Source organism: Malurus melanocephalus, unplaced genomic scaffold (assembly GCF_030028575.1).
Source record: "Malurus melanocephalus ecotype Western Australia unplaced genomic scaffold, MMel_1.1 scaffold_191, whole genome shotgun sequence".
In the NCBI taxonomy this organism is placed as follows: Eukaryota; Metazoa; Chordata; class Aves; order Passeriformes; family Maluridae; genus Malurus; species Malurus melanocephalus.
The window spans coordinates 874,145-892,366 of record NW_026623423.1 but is presented as its reverse complement, the minus strand read 5'-3'; the positions used below and the strand labels follow the sequence as shown (position 1 = coordinate 892,366).

Below are 18,222 nucleotides of genomic sequence, written 5' to 3'. Positions count from 1 at the left end.
AGAAGCTTTGCCATTGATTTTACTAGMGAGAGGATATAACTTGGTGTTACTGTTATTTTCTTGCCCAGGAGCTGTTTATGGCTTTTTCAGTTTAAGTATTTTTCTRTTAATAGAATTCACATACTGTGTGCTGTTTTCCAGATTAACAATAAGAGTTATTTAATAAAGTCATGTCTGGTGCCAGTTCCWTTGCTGCCACACTACAAACTTCCTGTGCTTCATTTCAATCTGTTTATTTTTATTGTATTTGCAGTAGCAGGCTTTTGTGTTGTGATGGTTTTGATGGTCCAATTAAATTATATTAATTGAATGGTAAGAGACAGTCATCAAATTCAAGTCATCATGATCAGAAATCATGATGGAAATCAGACTTGGAAATTCAAGTCATCATGATCAGAAATCCTGCATGATTCCTGTATGGAGTTGGGCATGTTTTCCAAGTGCTTACTAATCACTTGTTCCTTACGCCCTAGATGACTGAAATTGTTGTATATATAACTTCCACAACCTGGGATGTGAAAGTAAAAATGAAAAAACTTCTTTTTGCAGCTGGTTGGCTGATGCTCATGGGTCAAGGCTAAAAYTTGCTCGGCCAGTTGTAGTGCTCGGTTCTTTGTTTTTACACCAGGGAAATGATCGTCCCCCTATCCTCAGTGCTGGTGAGGCCATACCTTGTGTTTTAAAGAACATATTTAGAATGCTGACATGTGTCCAGAGGAGAGCAACAAGACTCGTGGAAGGCCCAGAAGATACGGAATGGCTGAGGGAGCTGGGTTTATTTAGTATTGAGAGGCTCAGGGCAATTCTCATCACTCGCTACAACACCCTGAAAGGAGGTTGTATTGAGGCGGGGATCAGTCTCTTTCAACATGGCTGCAGCTGGAGTTGAGTTGCATAGGACAGCAGGAAATTGCCTGCTGCTGAGAGAGGGGACATTCAGATTAGACGTTAGGAAATTTTTTTTAGGGTGGTGAGGAATAGTTTGCTGGGGCAAGTGGTGGAGCCAGGTATCCCAGGAGGCAGCTGGATCTGGTGCTGGGTTATATGGTTTAGTTGTTTAGAGATTGTACTAGTAATGTTGGGTGGATAGTTGGGCTTGGTAATCTTAAAGGTCTTTTCTAGCCTTGATGTGATTCTGTGTTTTTAACTGTGCGAGTGGGCTCCATGMAAATTGTTGACAACAGAGAGACGARCATTTCAGGTGTCTGTTTCTACTTCAGATTCCAGAGAGGACTGAGGAGTGCAGTGAAGAAAACAAAAGCCTTTTGTTGGCTCGATTCCCTCCCTTTCCTCCTCCCCCTTTTTTTTTCTACTTCCAAGTCAACAGCATCTCTGCCTGTGGCTTTAATCCTACTAGTTCTTCTCGCAGACATACTAGTCTGGTTGCTTCTGCTTTGTTATAAGAAGATCCTGCGTGTTCAGCCATGTTGCACACAGGCTGTGTGASGGGACAGAGTGATTTTGGTTACTTCAGGGGTATAGATATGTGAATTTTCCATTTGGTCGTTGGAGTTGTAAGGGTGATGAAGTAGGTTCTGTGTTGTTGGTGTCTTTAATGTTTGTTTTCACAGTCYGCTGTAACAAACATGAGGAAAAGTAAACAAAAATTAATGTTCTGTGGTTTAGTTGATTTTCTGTTGAAACGTTCACAGAAACAGCAGAAGTTCTTAGAATTTAAGCTCAGACTAGACAGAAGTCTGCATTAAGAAATGAATCTATTAAAGTAAGAAAAAATGGGCATTTCTTTTTTTTAAAATATGATCAATGGCATGTATTTTTCTGTCTTCAGTCTTGAAAACAACTAAACTGCTTAAGTATAATGTCTTAAGGTTTGAACTTGCTGTGTGGCATGTAGACTACAGATGAGACATTTAATGTCAAGCAAATTTATTTAACACTAAACAAACCCAAAACAACCCTCTGAAAGAGCATCTTACACTAAAATGTATCATATGCATTTTAAAAGTAGGGTTACTTATGATCTTCAGAATATAGGAATAAAATGCAATATACAGGTTGTAACCTTTTGTACCACAAAAGAGACACCACAACTTTTTAATTTTCACTTGYATGCTTAAGTTGGGGGTTTTGAAAGGTAGAAACCTTCAAGTTTGTTAGTAAGAAATTAATAAGTAACTGGTGTTTTCTTTGTGGAGAAGAAACAATTGGCAGACTAATTTTGTATTTGTGTTGTACGTTAAAGAAATAGAGTGATCCTCACTCTGAGCACTGTTGAACTAAGAACAGTACCTGAATTGACTGGAAGGTTGGGTTTTGGGGTTGAGAAATGTCAGGAATGTTAGATGCTGAAAACTGCCCATGAAACTAGTGTATAGGAAGGAGAAAGAATTTAATAYTCAGGAATAACAGAATGACGATATACCCTTCTCTGGAGCCAGCTGTTGTTTTTACTGTTTGAATGTTTCAGATGTTGGCTTCATAATTTGTTTAAAATGTTTTCTAATGAGTAGTGGATGGTATTTTCTTTGAAATGTCAGAAAATTAAACAGGCCAAAGTATTCATAAAGTTTAAGGGCCCAAATCGTTGCGGCTGGAACCKATTTCAGTATCTCTATATAGATCATCTTTAATTGTATGCTCTTTATAAGATTAAAAAAATGCTGAGTTTGCTGCAGTTTCTTAGGTATTTTTTTTGTCTGGGTCAGATTATTGAGTTTTTAATACAGTTTTGTTTCTGATTACCCTTAGTTTCTGAGAAGACTGAGTAGGGGAAAAAAGCTTTGCTTTTTTACAAATGGTTGTCTATCCAAGGCAGTAATGGCTTGGAACATTAAAGACAACTTTCATTGATGTTGTCTCATAGCTTTGTGTGTAATTGTCAATACAAATTAATTCTGATGTATATAGTATTTGGAATTTTTCAGTATTCTCGGTTATGAATTCACATTATGTGCTCCCTTTGGTATGTCTATTAAACCCTAGACCAGTTGCATTCGTTTTAGTTGAAAAGGTTTCTAGCAAAACTTGTTCAGCATCATAAGATCAAATTTCGTTTGACTATCAAAATCAAAATATGAAAAGCATTGGGGAGGGGGATTGTTTTGGTTTTTTTTTTTGTAGAAGCACTCAACAAATCATTGAAATCGTTCAACGTGCTACCTGTAAAATGCTGAAGTAGTTGACCTGGATTTAAAGAAGATGTGGACTTGACAGAAATGTAGGATGACTTTCATATTAAAGGGGTAAAACATCCTTTATTAATGTGACTGTTAGGTATGTCCTGATTCACTTCATTCAAAGTGTGAAGCTGGAGAGACTGGTATTTGATACTGCAAGGGAATACTGCTGAAGAAACTTCCAAAACCTGACGTTTGAAAGTTCAGTATGAACCAAAGCTCCTTAGGCTTCTAGCACAATGCTGTCCTCTGGTGGAACAGTGTTGCATTAAAAGAGCATTTTACACTGAATGGAAGGTTTTTAATCAGACGTGGTCTATGTTATGTAGTATGTATTAGCACTTGTATAGCTGTAACAAARTAGAACAAAATTGGAGGACACCTCCAGTATCATCTATAATGTAATGTAATAGAAACTGAAATGGGTATTTCTTACTCTTACCATTCCAAGCCAATGTTTTCTATAAGGTGAGTCAAAAGTTTTCATTGAAAAGCAAGTTATATATGATTTTATTCTATGATTCTCTTAAAAGTCAATGGTAGCAGTTCTCGCAAGTCAGAAATGTATCTAAACAGTAATTAGACATTGTCTATGCTCTTCTTTTGGTTGATTCTGTGCTTTTCCATATTTTAAAGTGAACCTTTCCAGACTGTGGGTTGTTTGTTTTTTTTTTCCTCAAAACCAGTGATTTATATGGATGTATCCTGTGTTATTTGTCAGTCTTGGATCATATACTTGGATCATATACTTGGAAATGTAAGGGAAATACTGCATAGACACATACTGAAAGGCATGCCGTGCTAAATAAAATATGTTATATTTGAGTGTTTGATGTTTGTACAGAGTGAACTTTTGGAATTTCAGTTAATGTAAAGATTGAAGTGTAAAAGATGAAAATCGAAAGCTTTTAGTATAGTAGAAAGGATAAGGTGGGAAGAAATTACTTGGTTATTTCAGTTTCTTTATAGCATGCTGGGTAGGTAGTTGAGATTTTGGCAGCCGAGTAATAGGCTTGAAGAGGAACAGGAAGAATTGTCAGGCCTGACTTTGCTCAGATGGTTACAAAAAGGGAAAAATAAGTGATATAATTTCTGAAAAAGAGATCTGCTGGATTCAAGGGAAGGCGTGGGAATTTAAGCACATGTTCAACTCCTAAATTTCAATTTAATAATTTTCTTTTTTTTGCAGTTTTCATTCTCTGTTACAGATAAGGATATAAGAGTAACCTGGTATATCCCTTGCTGCCAGCCTGCTCCTCAAAGGGGAGGGTATGGTAGTTGTGGCAAAACACCAACTTTGAGAGATATAGAAAGAACACTGTCTATAGAATTGCTATTCTCTTGGTCTGATTTCACCAGCCATAGTGATGTGTTATGCTAGTGTTAGATTTTCTGTTTGAATTCGATGGTAGACTGTCTAATAATAGGTCACAAGTGGCAAAGTTAATCTGTTATTTGAAGACGTGGTAGATTCTCACTGCAAATTCTCTGAAGTTTTAAATCCCAACATTGTTGTAACGTATGTTTATGGCTGAATTTCCCCGAGGTTAATGCCRCATAGTATATGGAGGTTGCAGTTTGGAATAATGTGGAGAAGTACTGGCTAGAAGAAAACATGTAAATGAGAGCTTCTTAAAAATGTCGGTCTTCAAGTAGGAATKATGTAAATGTTTGAGAGAATGCGTGATGGGAGAAGTTTGTTTCAAAGAGGCTTACATCTGCATTAAATCAGTTGTTCTGACCTTAAACGAAAAGAGTGAGAAAAACATTACTTTGTGGAGAAGCATGAGTTAGTACTTCATTTGGAAAGCTGTTAGTGTCTGACATAGATTCTAGGTTAAACTAGTCTGCTTATTTCAGTGTGACATCTGACTTGCTGATCGACTGTTTTCTAGAAAGTTTAGTAGGAAACAAAAAGACTTGCAGTGCTGCCAGTAGCTGCTAAGTGTTGTGTGTACAGCATGCATTGTTGGGGAGATCTGTGATGCATAGGTAGAATTTTGTGGGTCTCTATGTGGGAGGAATAAAGCAAACAACCAACTGAAGCAGTTCATTCAGTCTGCAGAGTTAGCAAGTAAGTGTTCTTAGAAGTTAGGTCTCTTTTAGTGTCCAAATCACGACATTATTAAAAATCCTTCAGAGTTTATGAATGAAACTTCAGAGAAAAGAAAGTTAAGTGAAAAAGACCCTTTTAAATTTTTTTTATTTTATTTTTTAAGCCAACCAAACCAACTGTGAACGTGGTAACATAGCCATCCTTAAAATATAGTTCTTTGAGGCTATTGACTAAGATGCTYGAGGTATTTTCTTCCAATATACTATTCCATGCTGGGTGATGCTTGCAGAACAGATGCTTAATGAGGTGAATAAAAAAACTCCTTCAATATTCACRTAAGCACCATGCTTAGATATTAGAAGATATTACTGCCTTAAGCTGTCCGAGTAGGTGAAGAAACTGAAGGCAAAAGTGATAAAATAATTTTGCTCACTGTTCATCTAAATGTACTGGTGCAATTTGTTGAGCAAGTAAGAGAGATTCAAAAGAAATGCTTATTGATGTGTTTCTGAATTACTTGTGGTGATGCTTCTGTTCAGATGCTCTGGAATGGAATAGTGGAAAAAAATAGCAAAAAAAAAAAAGTCTCATATCAGTCCTCTGACAACTAGGCTTAAAAAGAAAWGGGAATATGGTGCATGTGAGTATTTTGTTCTGGCAGTTTGCTCTAAAATCGTGTGTGCTTGTGCCAAAGTATGAAGAAGAAATCTTAACTGATGCTAAAACAGGAGGCGTTGATTGAAATCCTACTTTGGTTGTACACACTAGTTTCTTTCGTGAAGTTCCTTAATTTGCATCTGCAATTGAAAGAAGTTTGTGTTAGCCTTCACAGGTTACAAGACAGTGTCACTCTTACGCACTTAACTAGGCAACCCAAAGAGAACTGAAACCATGCAGGGAAAAATGAAAACTTCTTCAATCTGTGAAGCCTTTCTCAGACATACCTGCAGTATATCTACTTTACATTGCAARGAATGAACCGAAGGGAGAAATAGAATGGAAAGAACTGATGCAGCCTAAGTTTAAAAAACATGGGAAAAGGTATTAATTTCTAACCCACTCGAAATGTCAGGGATGGCTGTGGTGTTACTCGGAATTAGAATACTAGGAAGTGTTGAAGTAAAGGCTGGAAAGCTAGTACATTTGCCAGTGGTTGATTTGGTTGTTATTTTTCTTTTCACTTGATCAAGAGTTATACAACTTTTAATAGTGGCATGCTTCCTGACTGAACACTCCAAAYACCGGCCAAAACTAAGACGTAAAGGTTTCTGTAGGAGCGTGCCACCAAAAAGCTTTCATAACTTAACCTGTTATTATTTCAGGTACTTGAGTTTGCTTTACTTCAAGAATTCCGGATTCTAATTTTGGGAGAGTGGTGTCTTTTAAAGAAACAAATGCATTTAAAAATCAAGTCTTGTGTTTGCTGCACATGTGAGACATGGTTGGCTCTTTTTAGTTATTGAGAGGCAATAGCAACCAATTTTCCTTGTAAAAAATACATGCATTTGTTGCTGTCTTAAAGTAATTTTATTTGTTTACAGGTGTCAGCTGTGATGCATGTTTAAAAGGAAATTTTCGAGGTCGCCGATACAAGTGTTTAATTTGCTACGATTACGATCTGTGTGCAACTTGTTATGAAAGTGGTGCAACGACAACAAGGCATACAACTGACCATCCAATGCAGTGCATACTAACAAGAGTAGATTTTGGTAAGTGATAATTTCAAACTCCAGTAATTTTTTGCAATATTATGTCTACAAACATAATGCTGATTTTCATGTTTCTACTTACTAATCACTTCCCCCACTCATGCACGGGAAATAAGGACCAAGTTCTTGTGTTCTAATAAGCAGGCATGGTTTTTTTGGCAGAAGGATTGATTTATGTATTTTTTAASTGCTGCATATGTATTTCTGTTTTTGTTATCTTGGTCTGATAACAGCAGATTGTTAGACTAATAAATATACTTAGTAATAGTAACTACTGTTAAAACTGCCACAGTCTACAGGCAGAAAGCTCCTGGTGAGATTTTGTAGGAGGTTTTTTGATTGGTGGCTTATGTGAGACTGTAAGTACAGGTGCATTGTGTATCTCTCTTYGGAATTCCTTTGTAGATCTACTAATCTAAGAATTGTTTCTAACTGTAAAGCCCTGTCAATATTTAAAATAAATAATAATTTGTCTTGTGTCCTTTCTAGTTTGTTATTTCTGTTGCATCATAGTTGAAATAAGCTCTAACTTGTTAGAAATGATTTTGTGACAATCCACTGCTCTAGGATGTTGCTGATGCTGGACTTGTATTTTCTTTTGATGTCAAACACATGGGACCAGGATTTCAGTATTTTTTCCTAGTGATTCCAGCTGTAGTCTTAATTTTTTGAATCCTTTAAATATGATAATCTCTCAGAAGTGGAAGTCCTATACTTCTTTACCTTTCTGATTAAAATAGAAGTAAAATTTATATTTCATTGGTTTAAAGATAAGAGAATAGCTATTTGTGAAAACATACAGTTTCTTAAAACAACCTTTATCTGAAATCATCTTTAATTTTCTTTGAATTCTAAGGGCTCCTCTTGCCCTGAGACTGCCTGGTCATGACTTCAGAAATCCAGACCATGGGAGTCCATAATTTGAAAGGAGATAATGTAGTGCATTATCAAAAATATGTGCCCCCATTTTAACTTACATGTTTCTTCTCAGTATTTTTTTTTTAATTTTCCCTTTGTGTACAGTATTGGTGATTGAGGTCACTGTTTGAAATGTACAGTTGTAACTTCTTAGCTTGTTAGCAAGAGTTGTTTTTGGATATTAAAYATGGGTTAAAAGGACAGCATTGCTGTAAGTTCTAAATGCTCATCATGCGAGTAAGAAGAATGAAGCATGCTAATATTAAATGTCAAATTTTTCAGTGTACTGGAATGATAACTTGTTCTAAACCATACTWCTTTTAAAAATACCTTTAATCAGAAACTAGGACTAAGAGTTACATTTTGCTTCTTGCAACTTGGGTACTTTTGAAAGTCTTTGATAAATGTATATTTTGGCTTAATGCCTTTTATGTGTTTGTGTAGTAGAGACGAGACACAGAGGGTTTATTTCTTAATATGTAAGTATGCTTGAAAAATGCAGATGGTGAGGGGGAAGAAGGTTCACAGTGAAGTATTGAGATGGCCAATAGAATTCGAAGGGCARCTTCTCTATTGCTTCATGTTTAATGCTGTTTGTTCTGTAAATGAGAGTAACAAAACAATGTCTATAAATTTCATATGGCTTGATATGCAAGTGTTGCTCCCACAGAACTGGTAAAAGGAAGGAAAATACTGCAGCTCAGCTCTGCAGAAAAACTCCTGGTTTGATTAATTCTGCAGAGCAAGAATATTACAATACCAGATCGTGAGCCACCAAACATGTGCACTGAATTGCTACTGACTGTGTAAGCTTATACAATGGAGAATGAATTGGGAAAATTTATAAATACTACTTAGAGTTCAGGAATCTGCGACATCATTCCTAACGTGTTTTGATTTTAAGAGAGTTCCCTGTAGAATGCACATAAAGGTATGTACCTTACAGTGTKGTATGGATGCTTAAAGAAACCGGTGACTTTCTAAAGGACATATGTGTGCCTCATGTGACTTTGAGGAATGTGCAAAAAATTAGGAGCTAAGGAATGTTAAAATTTACTTGGAAAATCAATAATGAGTGGTAGAAGTAGTCTAAAATTATCTGCCTCAGGGTTGGGATAACTCTGTTAGTGGATATTAAAAATCAGTAAGGTTAGATATTAATGGCTGAGAAGAAAATCTCAAGGGTAAAATTAGCAACATCAAACTAAGTGGTATTTTTTTGGTTTGTCCCCAGCCAGCTATCAAGCCCCACACAGCCACTTGTTCATTCCCCCACCAGCGGAATCAGGGAGACAATTGAAAGGGTAAAAGTTGGAAAATTCTTGGCTTGAGATAGAGACAGTTTAATAGGGAAAGCAAAAATGSTGCACATGAGGAAAGCAATACAAGGAGTTCATTCACGACTTCCCATGGGCAGGCAGGTGTTCAGTCATCTCTGAAAAGCAGGGCCCCATCACACRTGACAGTTGCTTGGGAAGACACAACATCACTCCAAACATCCCCCTTTCCTCCTTCATTCCCCCTTCATATACTCTGTATCGTAGRGTGTGTTTATATCTATTGCATGGTGTTATGTGGTCCAGCATCTCTCTTTGGTCAGTTGGGGTCACCTGTACTGGCTGTGTCTCCTCCCAGCTTCCCATGARCCCCCAAATTCCTCATGATCATGGCAGTACAAAAAGCAGAAGAGGCTTTGGCTCTGTGTAAGCCCTGCTCAGCAATAACAAAAACATCTTGATGTTACTGGGCCTATGTTCAATACAAATCTAAAACATGTCCCCATACTTGAGATTGTAAAGACAATTAACTCTGCCGCAGCTGAAAGCAGCACTGCAATGGAAGTAAGGAAATCTTCAGTCACTTCCTGGTGATGTGGGAAGTCAAATGAAAGGGGAATGTTTCTAATCTATGACAGCATAAGTAGGGAATTTTCTTAAGGAAGACGTCACAAAAACACAAACKGGAAGGCTGTTAGTGTAGCTAGGTGTGTGAATTGTAGTTTACTTGGCTGTTGACAAACTTCAGTACTGTTATATGTAGACCAGTTTTTTTCAAAGGTATGAAAATGTTTTAATGGCAGTAATCTTACAGTTTTTACTTATGGTTTGGAGGAAATTTGACAGCTAGTGAAAAATGAGTATTTTATCAATGAAAAGAAAGATGAGTGGGGAATCCTTCCACTRCAAAACTGATGCAGGTGAGGCAGAGGAGGGCAGGGGAAGTCACGGTCATTTTTCTGATTTTCAAAGTGCATGTAATGATCAGCGAGTCATTTGTCCAAAATCCRCCTGCTACTGATGAAAAGAGCCCACTACCATTCTGGCCAGCCCTGTCTAGATCCAGGTGTCTGAAGATCACTTAAGTACTCTTCCTGAAGCTACAACCAAGTTGTTTGTGGCGGACAGCTGACCACATGGATGATCCTTTCAGCACAGAAAAAGTCACATATTGTTTATTTCTGTGAAAGTAACAATTAGTTTTTAGAGTTCCTAGGTRCTGTAATAATGTTTCAGAATGTACTGGAAGAAGATGGATTTTTTTAGGTACTGTGAAAGGGCTTTTGTTCTGAACTTGACACATTTTATTTTCTTTCCCTGAGACTCAGGCTACTGTAGGAGCCAGTATGAGAACACTGGAAACAAGTGAAAAGCCCTGTGTTTTCTGCCTGGGCATATTTGCATTTGCACCATCTGGCTGCCATATTTGTTTTTCAGGACTCAGCATATGACCCAGYATTAATTTTGAAGGGAGATGGGATCCAGAACAATGGCAGTCCTGTTGTTCCTCACTCCCCACAAGAGATACTGGAAAAGATGCTTTAATACACAGCAAGAGTGATATGCTACTGTAAGAGGGACAGGGCTTAAAATAAAGTATGAAGTCTCATAAGTAATGGCAAGTGGCCTTTAAAGCACAAATCCAGTTAGTTTATTTCAGCGAGGTCAAGGAGTAGAATTGTAATAGGCCTGTGTAAAGAACAGGAATGTGCTTGCCAGGCAGTCATTATGCTTTTGTGCTCTTGTAGGCAATTTGTCAGGACAATGGAGAAGTTCAGAGCAATTTTCCTAGTTTTCTTTCTCTTTTCTTTCTTTCTTTTCTTTTTCTTAAAAAGCATTTTAAGCTATTAGGATTCTAAGCTATTAGGATTCTAAGCTGTTAGGGTCTGAGCATGTGGCTTTTTCATTACCATGTCATTTTAAAGTGGTTATACTGACAGAGAAGGTGATAGAAATTGTTAGTAGAATTCTCTGCCAAAATCATGTTGTGTTTCTTTCAGCAAAGTACAGAACCTAACTTGGTTCTGAAGTTGCCTTCACGTGTCAGCTGTGGTGCTTGTTTGACAGAAGATCCTGCAACCTTTTGTGCCCAATTCTGAGGCAGAGGGAACTGATTAAATAATGGGTACTTTGATAATATGTAGTGTGAAATTTATTTGATTCACCAGAATTCAGCTTGAGACTTGTGGATTTTTGGTTTGGTTTTTTTTTTTTTTTTTACCCTCTAGAACAAGATGTGTTTACTAAATGTGTATTATGTAAAGTCTGAGCATCATAGCTTGTTTGGAGCAGGGCTCTGTGGCAGCTTTGAGGGTAACACTGTGTTGAATAATACGGCTGCTTAGTGATACAAGAATATATATACTTTTTGTTAAGCCACCATTTGGTTTCTTTGAACATTGCAAAAAATCAAATCAGTATACTACAACTTGMGTCATTCCAACACTTTTATCTGTATGTATATATCAGTTTGAAACTATACTATCTATGTAAAAAAAAAAGGTGAAACTAAAATTCCTTACTACTATGTACCCTTGTAAAGAATTATGTCTTAACAAAAAACACAAGCTGATGGAAARTGTAGTCCAGAATCAGATATCTCATTGCAGGATTAATATTTATCCCAGGAATTCTGTGATACTTCAAATTTGTCACTAACCTCCTACCAATTTTAAGAATGTGCTAGTTAAATATTAAGTATACAAATAACTTTTGGAGCTGTAGATGGATAAAAAAGCAAAACTGCTCAGATTTTTGGTTGCATTATGTCATTTACTTTGAGTTTTTTCTTTGAGTTTTTTTCCCCTCCAAAGGAAAAGCTTTAATATCTAAACCGTGCTTGAAAACTTCATAAACTACCACTCATCCTCATCAAACAATGTTCTGATCCTTCTACTCCTTTGTATTCTTCCCCTTATTGATAAGGAGTATGGGTTACTTACCTTATTAAAAGGAAGTGATTGAGTCTGTTTTTTCTTTTTATTGAGTAACATTGTCTTCTTGGAAATTTTGAATAGAGGGCTTTGGATGTCCAGAGGAGTTTGAAGAATTATGGACTCCTGCTTTTGTCTTTGAAATGAACCAAAATTTTATTATCTGAAAGATTTCTTTGTGGTCAGAAGGGATAATTCTTTGGTCATGAGCACATTGCTTTCTAGACTGATAAATTTATAAATGAATACAGTAACACAATTGTAGATTGCTTCACTTCTGCAGCCATGGAGGCATGGTGTTTTAATTTCTTCTCATATTACCTCTAATTCTTAGTAGCTTCATTAACAAATCAACCCTGGTAGTCARGAACATGACTGGTCATAGATGTTAGGATTTTTTTATGTGCTTGTAAAAACAAAACAGATGGAGAAATACCCATTCAGTACCTTCAGTGCTAAAAACAGACACAAAGATTCATTATATCACTTGATTACCARCCTCTTTTTTGTTTTAGCATAGGTTTTAATTTCCAGGAAAATTTAGCTTGTGATCTGTATTTCACATTAGAAAAGAGATTTTGATTGTAGGAGGTGGAGAGAGATTGAAGTTGAGGAGGAAAAAAGAAGGAAGGTATAAACTTACAGAGTAAAAATACCTGGATTTGCCAGCTTTAACTTGTACRCATTATTAATTTTTTTTTCCCAGAGGAAGGCATATTTATTTGGTATGTGTATGTATGTTTAATGTATATTATAAGAAAGATGTGGAAGTATATATGGGTGGGAGAACATGCCAGAGGTATAATCAGGAAACTRCAAAGAACTCAGAAAAATTTTTAGTGAATAGATGTTTTGGTTTTTATTCTTTGAAAACAAGGAACAGCACAGGATTTGACAGTCTTGTCAAACCTCCCCCTCTGTGATAGAACTATGTGTACTGCTAAAATTCTTGACATCTGGATTGAGCTAGCAGTGTATCTAGGGAAAAGATACTTCTGAGTGCATGCTCATCTATTTACAGCCCTCTTCAGATGGGTTGTGGCCTGTGCCCTTTGCTCAGCTGTGAAGTTGGAGTTGGTWCTGTTGCCTTACTTGGAAGTTCATTCATTCTTACTGATTTTTAGAGATAGAGGTTTTTAGACCATCTGATATTTAAGAGGGTTTTTTTTTTTTTTTTGGTTGGTTTATTTTTTGAGGGTTTTTTTAATATTGATGTGAATGAGGAGCTTACATTTCCTGTAAAACACAAAATGAGTGTAGAGAGTGAGAGAGAAAATCATTCTTTTCTTGCATGGTTTGATAAATTTTAATTTTAGGTTTGGGAAGTTTCTGTGTTAGCAAAAGCACATACTTTTCATCAATGGTACAAAAGTGCTCACATTCAACACACCTAAAAGTTGCAGCCAGTATATAACATATTCAGATTAATTTTTCACTATCAAACTTTTATGTTATATATTTGAGATATTTCCAAAATTACTTATTGCAAAATAGTGGTTCAACTATGGCACAAATGACTGGCACCTGGTATCACTGAGACCTTCTAAATTTTTATCTAAATTTGAGATATTGTCAAGAGTTCAGCTTCTGAAATGTCATCTTATGATTGAAAAATACTTTAGTTGATGACCCTGTATATAGGATAAAAGCGGTGGAAAAATGAAATTTGGCAATATTAGCAGCATCATGATGGAAGTCTCTGCTCCTAGTGAATATTAAAAAAACTAAGTTATGTGTGCTGATGAAGATGAAATGTTGTCTCTGGTATTTTTCATCAGGAACTGAAGCCCTCCTGAATATAGCCGTTTCAATGAAAAAAAACAGGTTAATTTAGCAGGGATTACAATGAAGTGTGTTTATAAACAGAGGYTGATGTGAACAAAATTTATGATGATACTATATGCTTTGAAGTAACCTGTTTAAACTCTTGCTGTTTCAGATTTGTACTATGGTGGAGAAGCTTTCTCTGTAGAGCAGCCACAGTCTTTCACTTGTCCTTATTGTGGAAAAATGGGTTATACGGAAACATCTCTTCAAGAACATGTTACTTCTGAGCATGCAGAAACATCAACAGAAGTGGTAAGAAGCTTCAGAACTGGCTTTCRTGGTGGAAATATATTTTAAATAGTCTCATTTCTGAAAAACTGTCTTTCTTGAAGCATGTATTCATTTAAATGCTTTGTCAGAAGATGTGCCTACATTTGAGCATGACATCAAAATTCTTCTCTGGTTTATGAGTATCATAATATAATGAGCTTGCCTCCTTTTAGAGTTTTTGTTTGTTGTGCTGATATAAAGGCTACCTTGTTTAGGAGATTGTTACACTGTAAGACAAAATTTAGAACGTTCTCAAGGTWATTGTGTCTAGCTATATCTCCCTTTTCACAACTAGTATGTAATTGCTCTGCAAGCTTACAGCTCTGCCAGTCTTYTGTAACTGTAAGAGAGAGGAAGACATGCAGATACTTGTGCTTTTCAAATAGCTTTTTTAATGAGCTTGATATTTTTATGCAGTGGGATTTTATAATTTTTTTAATTATTCTTGTCAAAGCAGGGGGTTTTCCTCCATCACTAATCATTAGGACACTAAATGTGGTTTAAAATGCACTAGGACACTAAATGTGGTTTAAAATGCACTTACTAAACAGTAAGAGTTTAGTTTTATTGGAGTATGTTTATTGCTGATGTTAACTTCCCCTGTCTTGATCGACCTTGAGAGCAGGAGAGACTGGGTTAGCAGAATGACATGAAGGGTACTGGTCTCTGGTCAACTGTTTTACCGTGAACTTCTAGAAAGAAGGTGATGCTTGAAGTGGATTACTCATCACATTCACATTAGGAAGAAATCAGTTATAAAAGTTTTTTTGTTCTAATATTCTAGTTTTCTTAACTTTCAAAGAATTCTGCGGAAGAAAATTAATAACTCTTCAAGCCTAATAAGGAGCTTGTGTGAAGGAGTGATACTAAAGGATGTTGGTTCACCTTTTTTGYGATTCAAGGGTGTTATGATCTTTCTTAAAAACATAGGAAGTGAAAAACTTTATTTCACAATCAGCTGCGCTGTGGTATCATTATGTAACTGGGTGAGATGCTGCAATTTTTACAATCTGTCTGAGTTTTCTTAAACTTCGCAACTTTCAAACGTAGCATCAACCATTGAAAATTCTAGATTTGGATGACTTAATTTTGTTTGGTGGCTTGGTATTGCAGTTCTGATTTGCACCACTTGATGTCAGTGATATGTTCTGATGCAGAGTATTCACACATCCCAGGTTTTTAAACTTCACATGCCCTTGTTTGCAGTTGTCAGTTCTAGAACCTCACAAATAAAGCCTAAATTTGTGATTCTTGACATCTGTTACTTTAATGAATCATGAAAGAGTTATATGTGAAAGAAACCGAACCAAACCACAAACCTTTTCTTTTTGAGCATCAGTCTGCAACATTGCAATATCTTGATTGCAGACGATTATAAAGCACAATATTTTAATCATCGAATACAATTATTTACCATGTTAAGTTTTGAATTTGGGTTTTACGATAAATGTTTAGTGTGCATGCACATGTAATTATTTGGGTACTGTAGCCTTACTGAGATAGTGAAGGACAATAAGATTAGTAAAGAGGAAAATATTATGAATTGTAAATGTTTGTAGTTTTAGGCTTTCAAACAATTATTTGTGTTTGATGCTGAGCTTGTAGTAGTTGGAGTATCTCCGTCCAAAGATGTGTTTTATTTTAGGCATATATTTTTAGGTATGTAAGGGAACTTTACAGGTACAGAATCATTTGCATTTTAAAGGCCTTTTGCCCCTAGTTTTTAAAAGAATAAGCCAAACAATTTTCGTCCATTAAATTTTTCCATTTTCCTATTCAGAATGATGCAGATAAGTTTACTTTGTGCTGATTTTTCTCAGTGTAGACATTGGTAAATTCAACAGYGTTAGGTATTTGCAGGCAGGAATCAGACTGACTGAGGTTAAAAGGGGCTTCTGGAGGTCATCTTGAGCACGGCTATCTACAGCCGGTTGCTCAGCACCATGTCCAGGCAGTTCTTTATTTAATAGTGACTCCGCAGCCTTTCTGGTTTACTTGTGCCAGAGCTTGCTGATCCTCRCAGTGAGAAATGTTCCATTGTTTCCTGAGATTTACTTCCTTCAAAGTATGAGGAAGCTCCTGTAACCAGGCTTCTCACATCTTTTGAGCAAGAAGCCTGCATTTTCCCTAGTTGTCTTTTTATTTCTATATACTTTGCCAGCTTCCTATATACTTCTAGAAGACCTTCTTGTTACCGTGAACATTGCTTGCCTGATTTGGTTCCATTTGGGCGTTAGCTTGTCTTACCTTGCACTGTGATGCTCAGATAATGCTTATGCATTCCTCCAGGGTAAGCTCTTCATGTTTTCTCTTTGTGTTTGTCCAGGAGTGTCTTGATCATCCATGCACGCCTCCTGGCATTTCTGCCTTACTTCGTGTTCATTGGGATGGAGAACTCTTGAGTTTGSAGGGGAGTGATGACAGGCTTGGGGCCCCTTTAGTCACTGGGTTCTTACACCAAGGGACTSTTCCAAGCTGGTATTTTAAGAGGCTGAAGTATGCTTTGCTGGGGTCCAGGGTCGTGAGCTTGTTTTCGTCCTCTTCCCTGCCCTCAGGATCTCAAACTGCACCATGTCAAGGTCCYTGAACCCCTCTTTGTTGGTAATTACAAAGTCCCATATAGCACCTCTCCTTATGTGCTCCTCTGTCACTTGGAGGAGGAAGTTACAATGAATGCACTCCAGGAGCTCTTGGATTGCAGTCGTGCTGTTGTCCTTCCAGTAGATACTGGGATGGTTGAAGATCTCCATGAGGATCAGTGTGTGCGATCTGCAAGTGTGATGTCCCTAGAAGGCCTGACCTCTTTGTTCCTACTGGTCAGGTGGCCTATAGTAGACAACCCCTGTAACATCACCTTTGCTTGTTAAAAAGAGAAGAACTCTTTTTAATTCCAACATATAAGATCTCCATGAGGCCATCTTCCATCCCCAGTCAGTGCTTCTAAGGCACCCCAGCTGCTCTCTTAATTAAAAGGGCAAGCCCTGTTTTCTGTTCAAAGAGCCTTCTTCCTCTTCTAAAATACCAGTATCTCTTCACCCAAAAAATGTCCAGGGAAAGTAGTTAGAAGTATAAGGCAGAGGAATCTGGGAATCAATATGATGATTGGTTTTGTTGGTGTTGGGGTTCCAGATTAGTTGGACTGGTCCAGATAAAATGCAGTGTTCAACTAGAAGTCTGCTARCATTGTAAATAAAACAGATACAGGAAACTTCACCAAATACTATCTCTTGAGTCTTGTTTCAAAAGAAAAATGCAGAATTTCTGTTATTACGTTGCACTGCAGCAGCTTTCTCACCTTTGGGAAGGCAGTAACTAGGGTCCATGTACATTAATTTTAAGCACTAGGTTGTTGATACTTCGCTGATAAAACTGGGGAGAGCTTTTCCTTGCGATAATGAAATGGACAGTCTGAGATGGTATCAATGTCCCTATTCATCTTCAAATCTTCCCARTGACTCTTGTTGAGTTCACAGAAGTGCTGTCACTTAAAGAGGTTGTATGTAAATGGGGAAGTAGTGGTAATAGAAGCACAGTTTTGAAAACTGKCACATGTTCTGTGACTGGGATTGACTTAGGCTTTTGGAGTCATCATTCAGGGTTGAGTGGTGATTTACAAATGTTCATAAATACCAGAGAAACTTCTGACAACATTTGCCTTTCATCTGCTCTATTTGTTCATGCATGTTCTAGTTAACAATGATTTTTAGCTGTGTCATGCTTAATCAGTGATGCAGCCATCTTTCTTGTGACTCTGTCAGAGCTGATGCTTAACAAAATTTTTGTTCTTGAAAATCTAGTTGTATTTAGAATTAGGGTTGGGATACTTCGATTCCTTSTTTCTCAATGTTCATTATCACCTTTTCTTAATTGATGTTTTTCTGAGGACTGAGTATATTCACTAATATGTGCAGTTCATAACCCTTTTTTCATCTTAGCCAAGAACTTTGTGGTGCTTTGCTGCTTTTATGAGTGGATTGTTCTTATGTTGGCTTTCACGTTCCTTGGAGTAGCTTAAATAAAAAAAAGATTGCTTTGAGAAGTGTTGCATTCTCTTGTTATGAAACACGTTCTTGAAGATTAGGCAGCTGTAATGAA

General features: G+C 36.8%; 1 protein-coding gene across 1 annotated transcript in view; it reads left to right on the top strand.

The window, feature by feature from the left end:
• The window catches only part of KCMF1 (potassium channel modulatory factor 1), a 43,053-nt gene that overhangs the window by 15,804 nt on the left and 9,027 nt on the right, over positions 1 to 18,222 (top strand). Inside the window, exons 2-3 of the mRNA XM_057373256.1 lie at positions 6,735 to 6,902; positions 13,970 to 14,109. Coding sequence (XP_057229239.1) covers positions 6,735 to 6,902; positions 13,970 to 14,109 — 308 coding nt within the window. The remainder of the gene's footprint in view (positions 1 to 6,734; positions 6,903 to 13,969; positions 14,110 to 18,222) is intronic.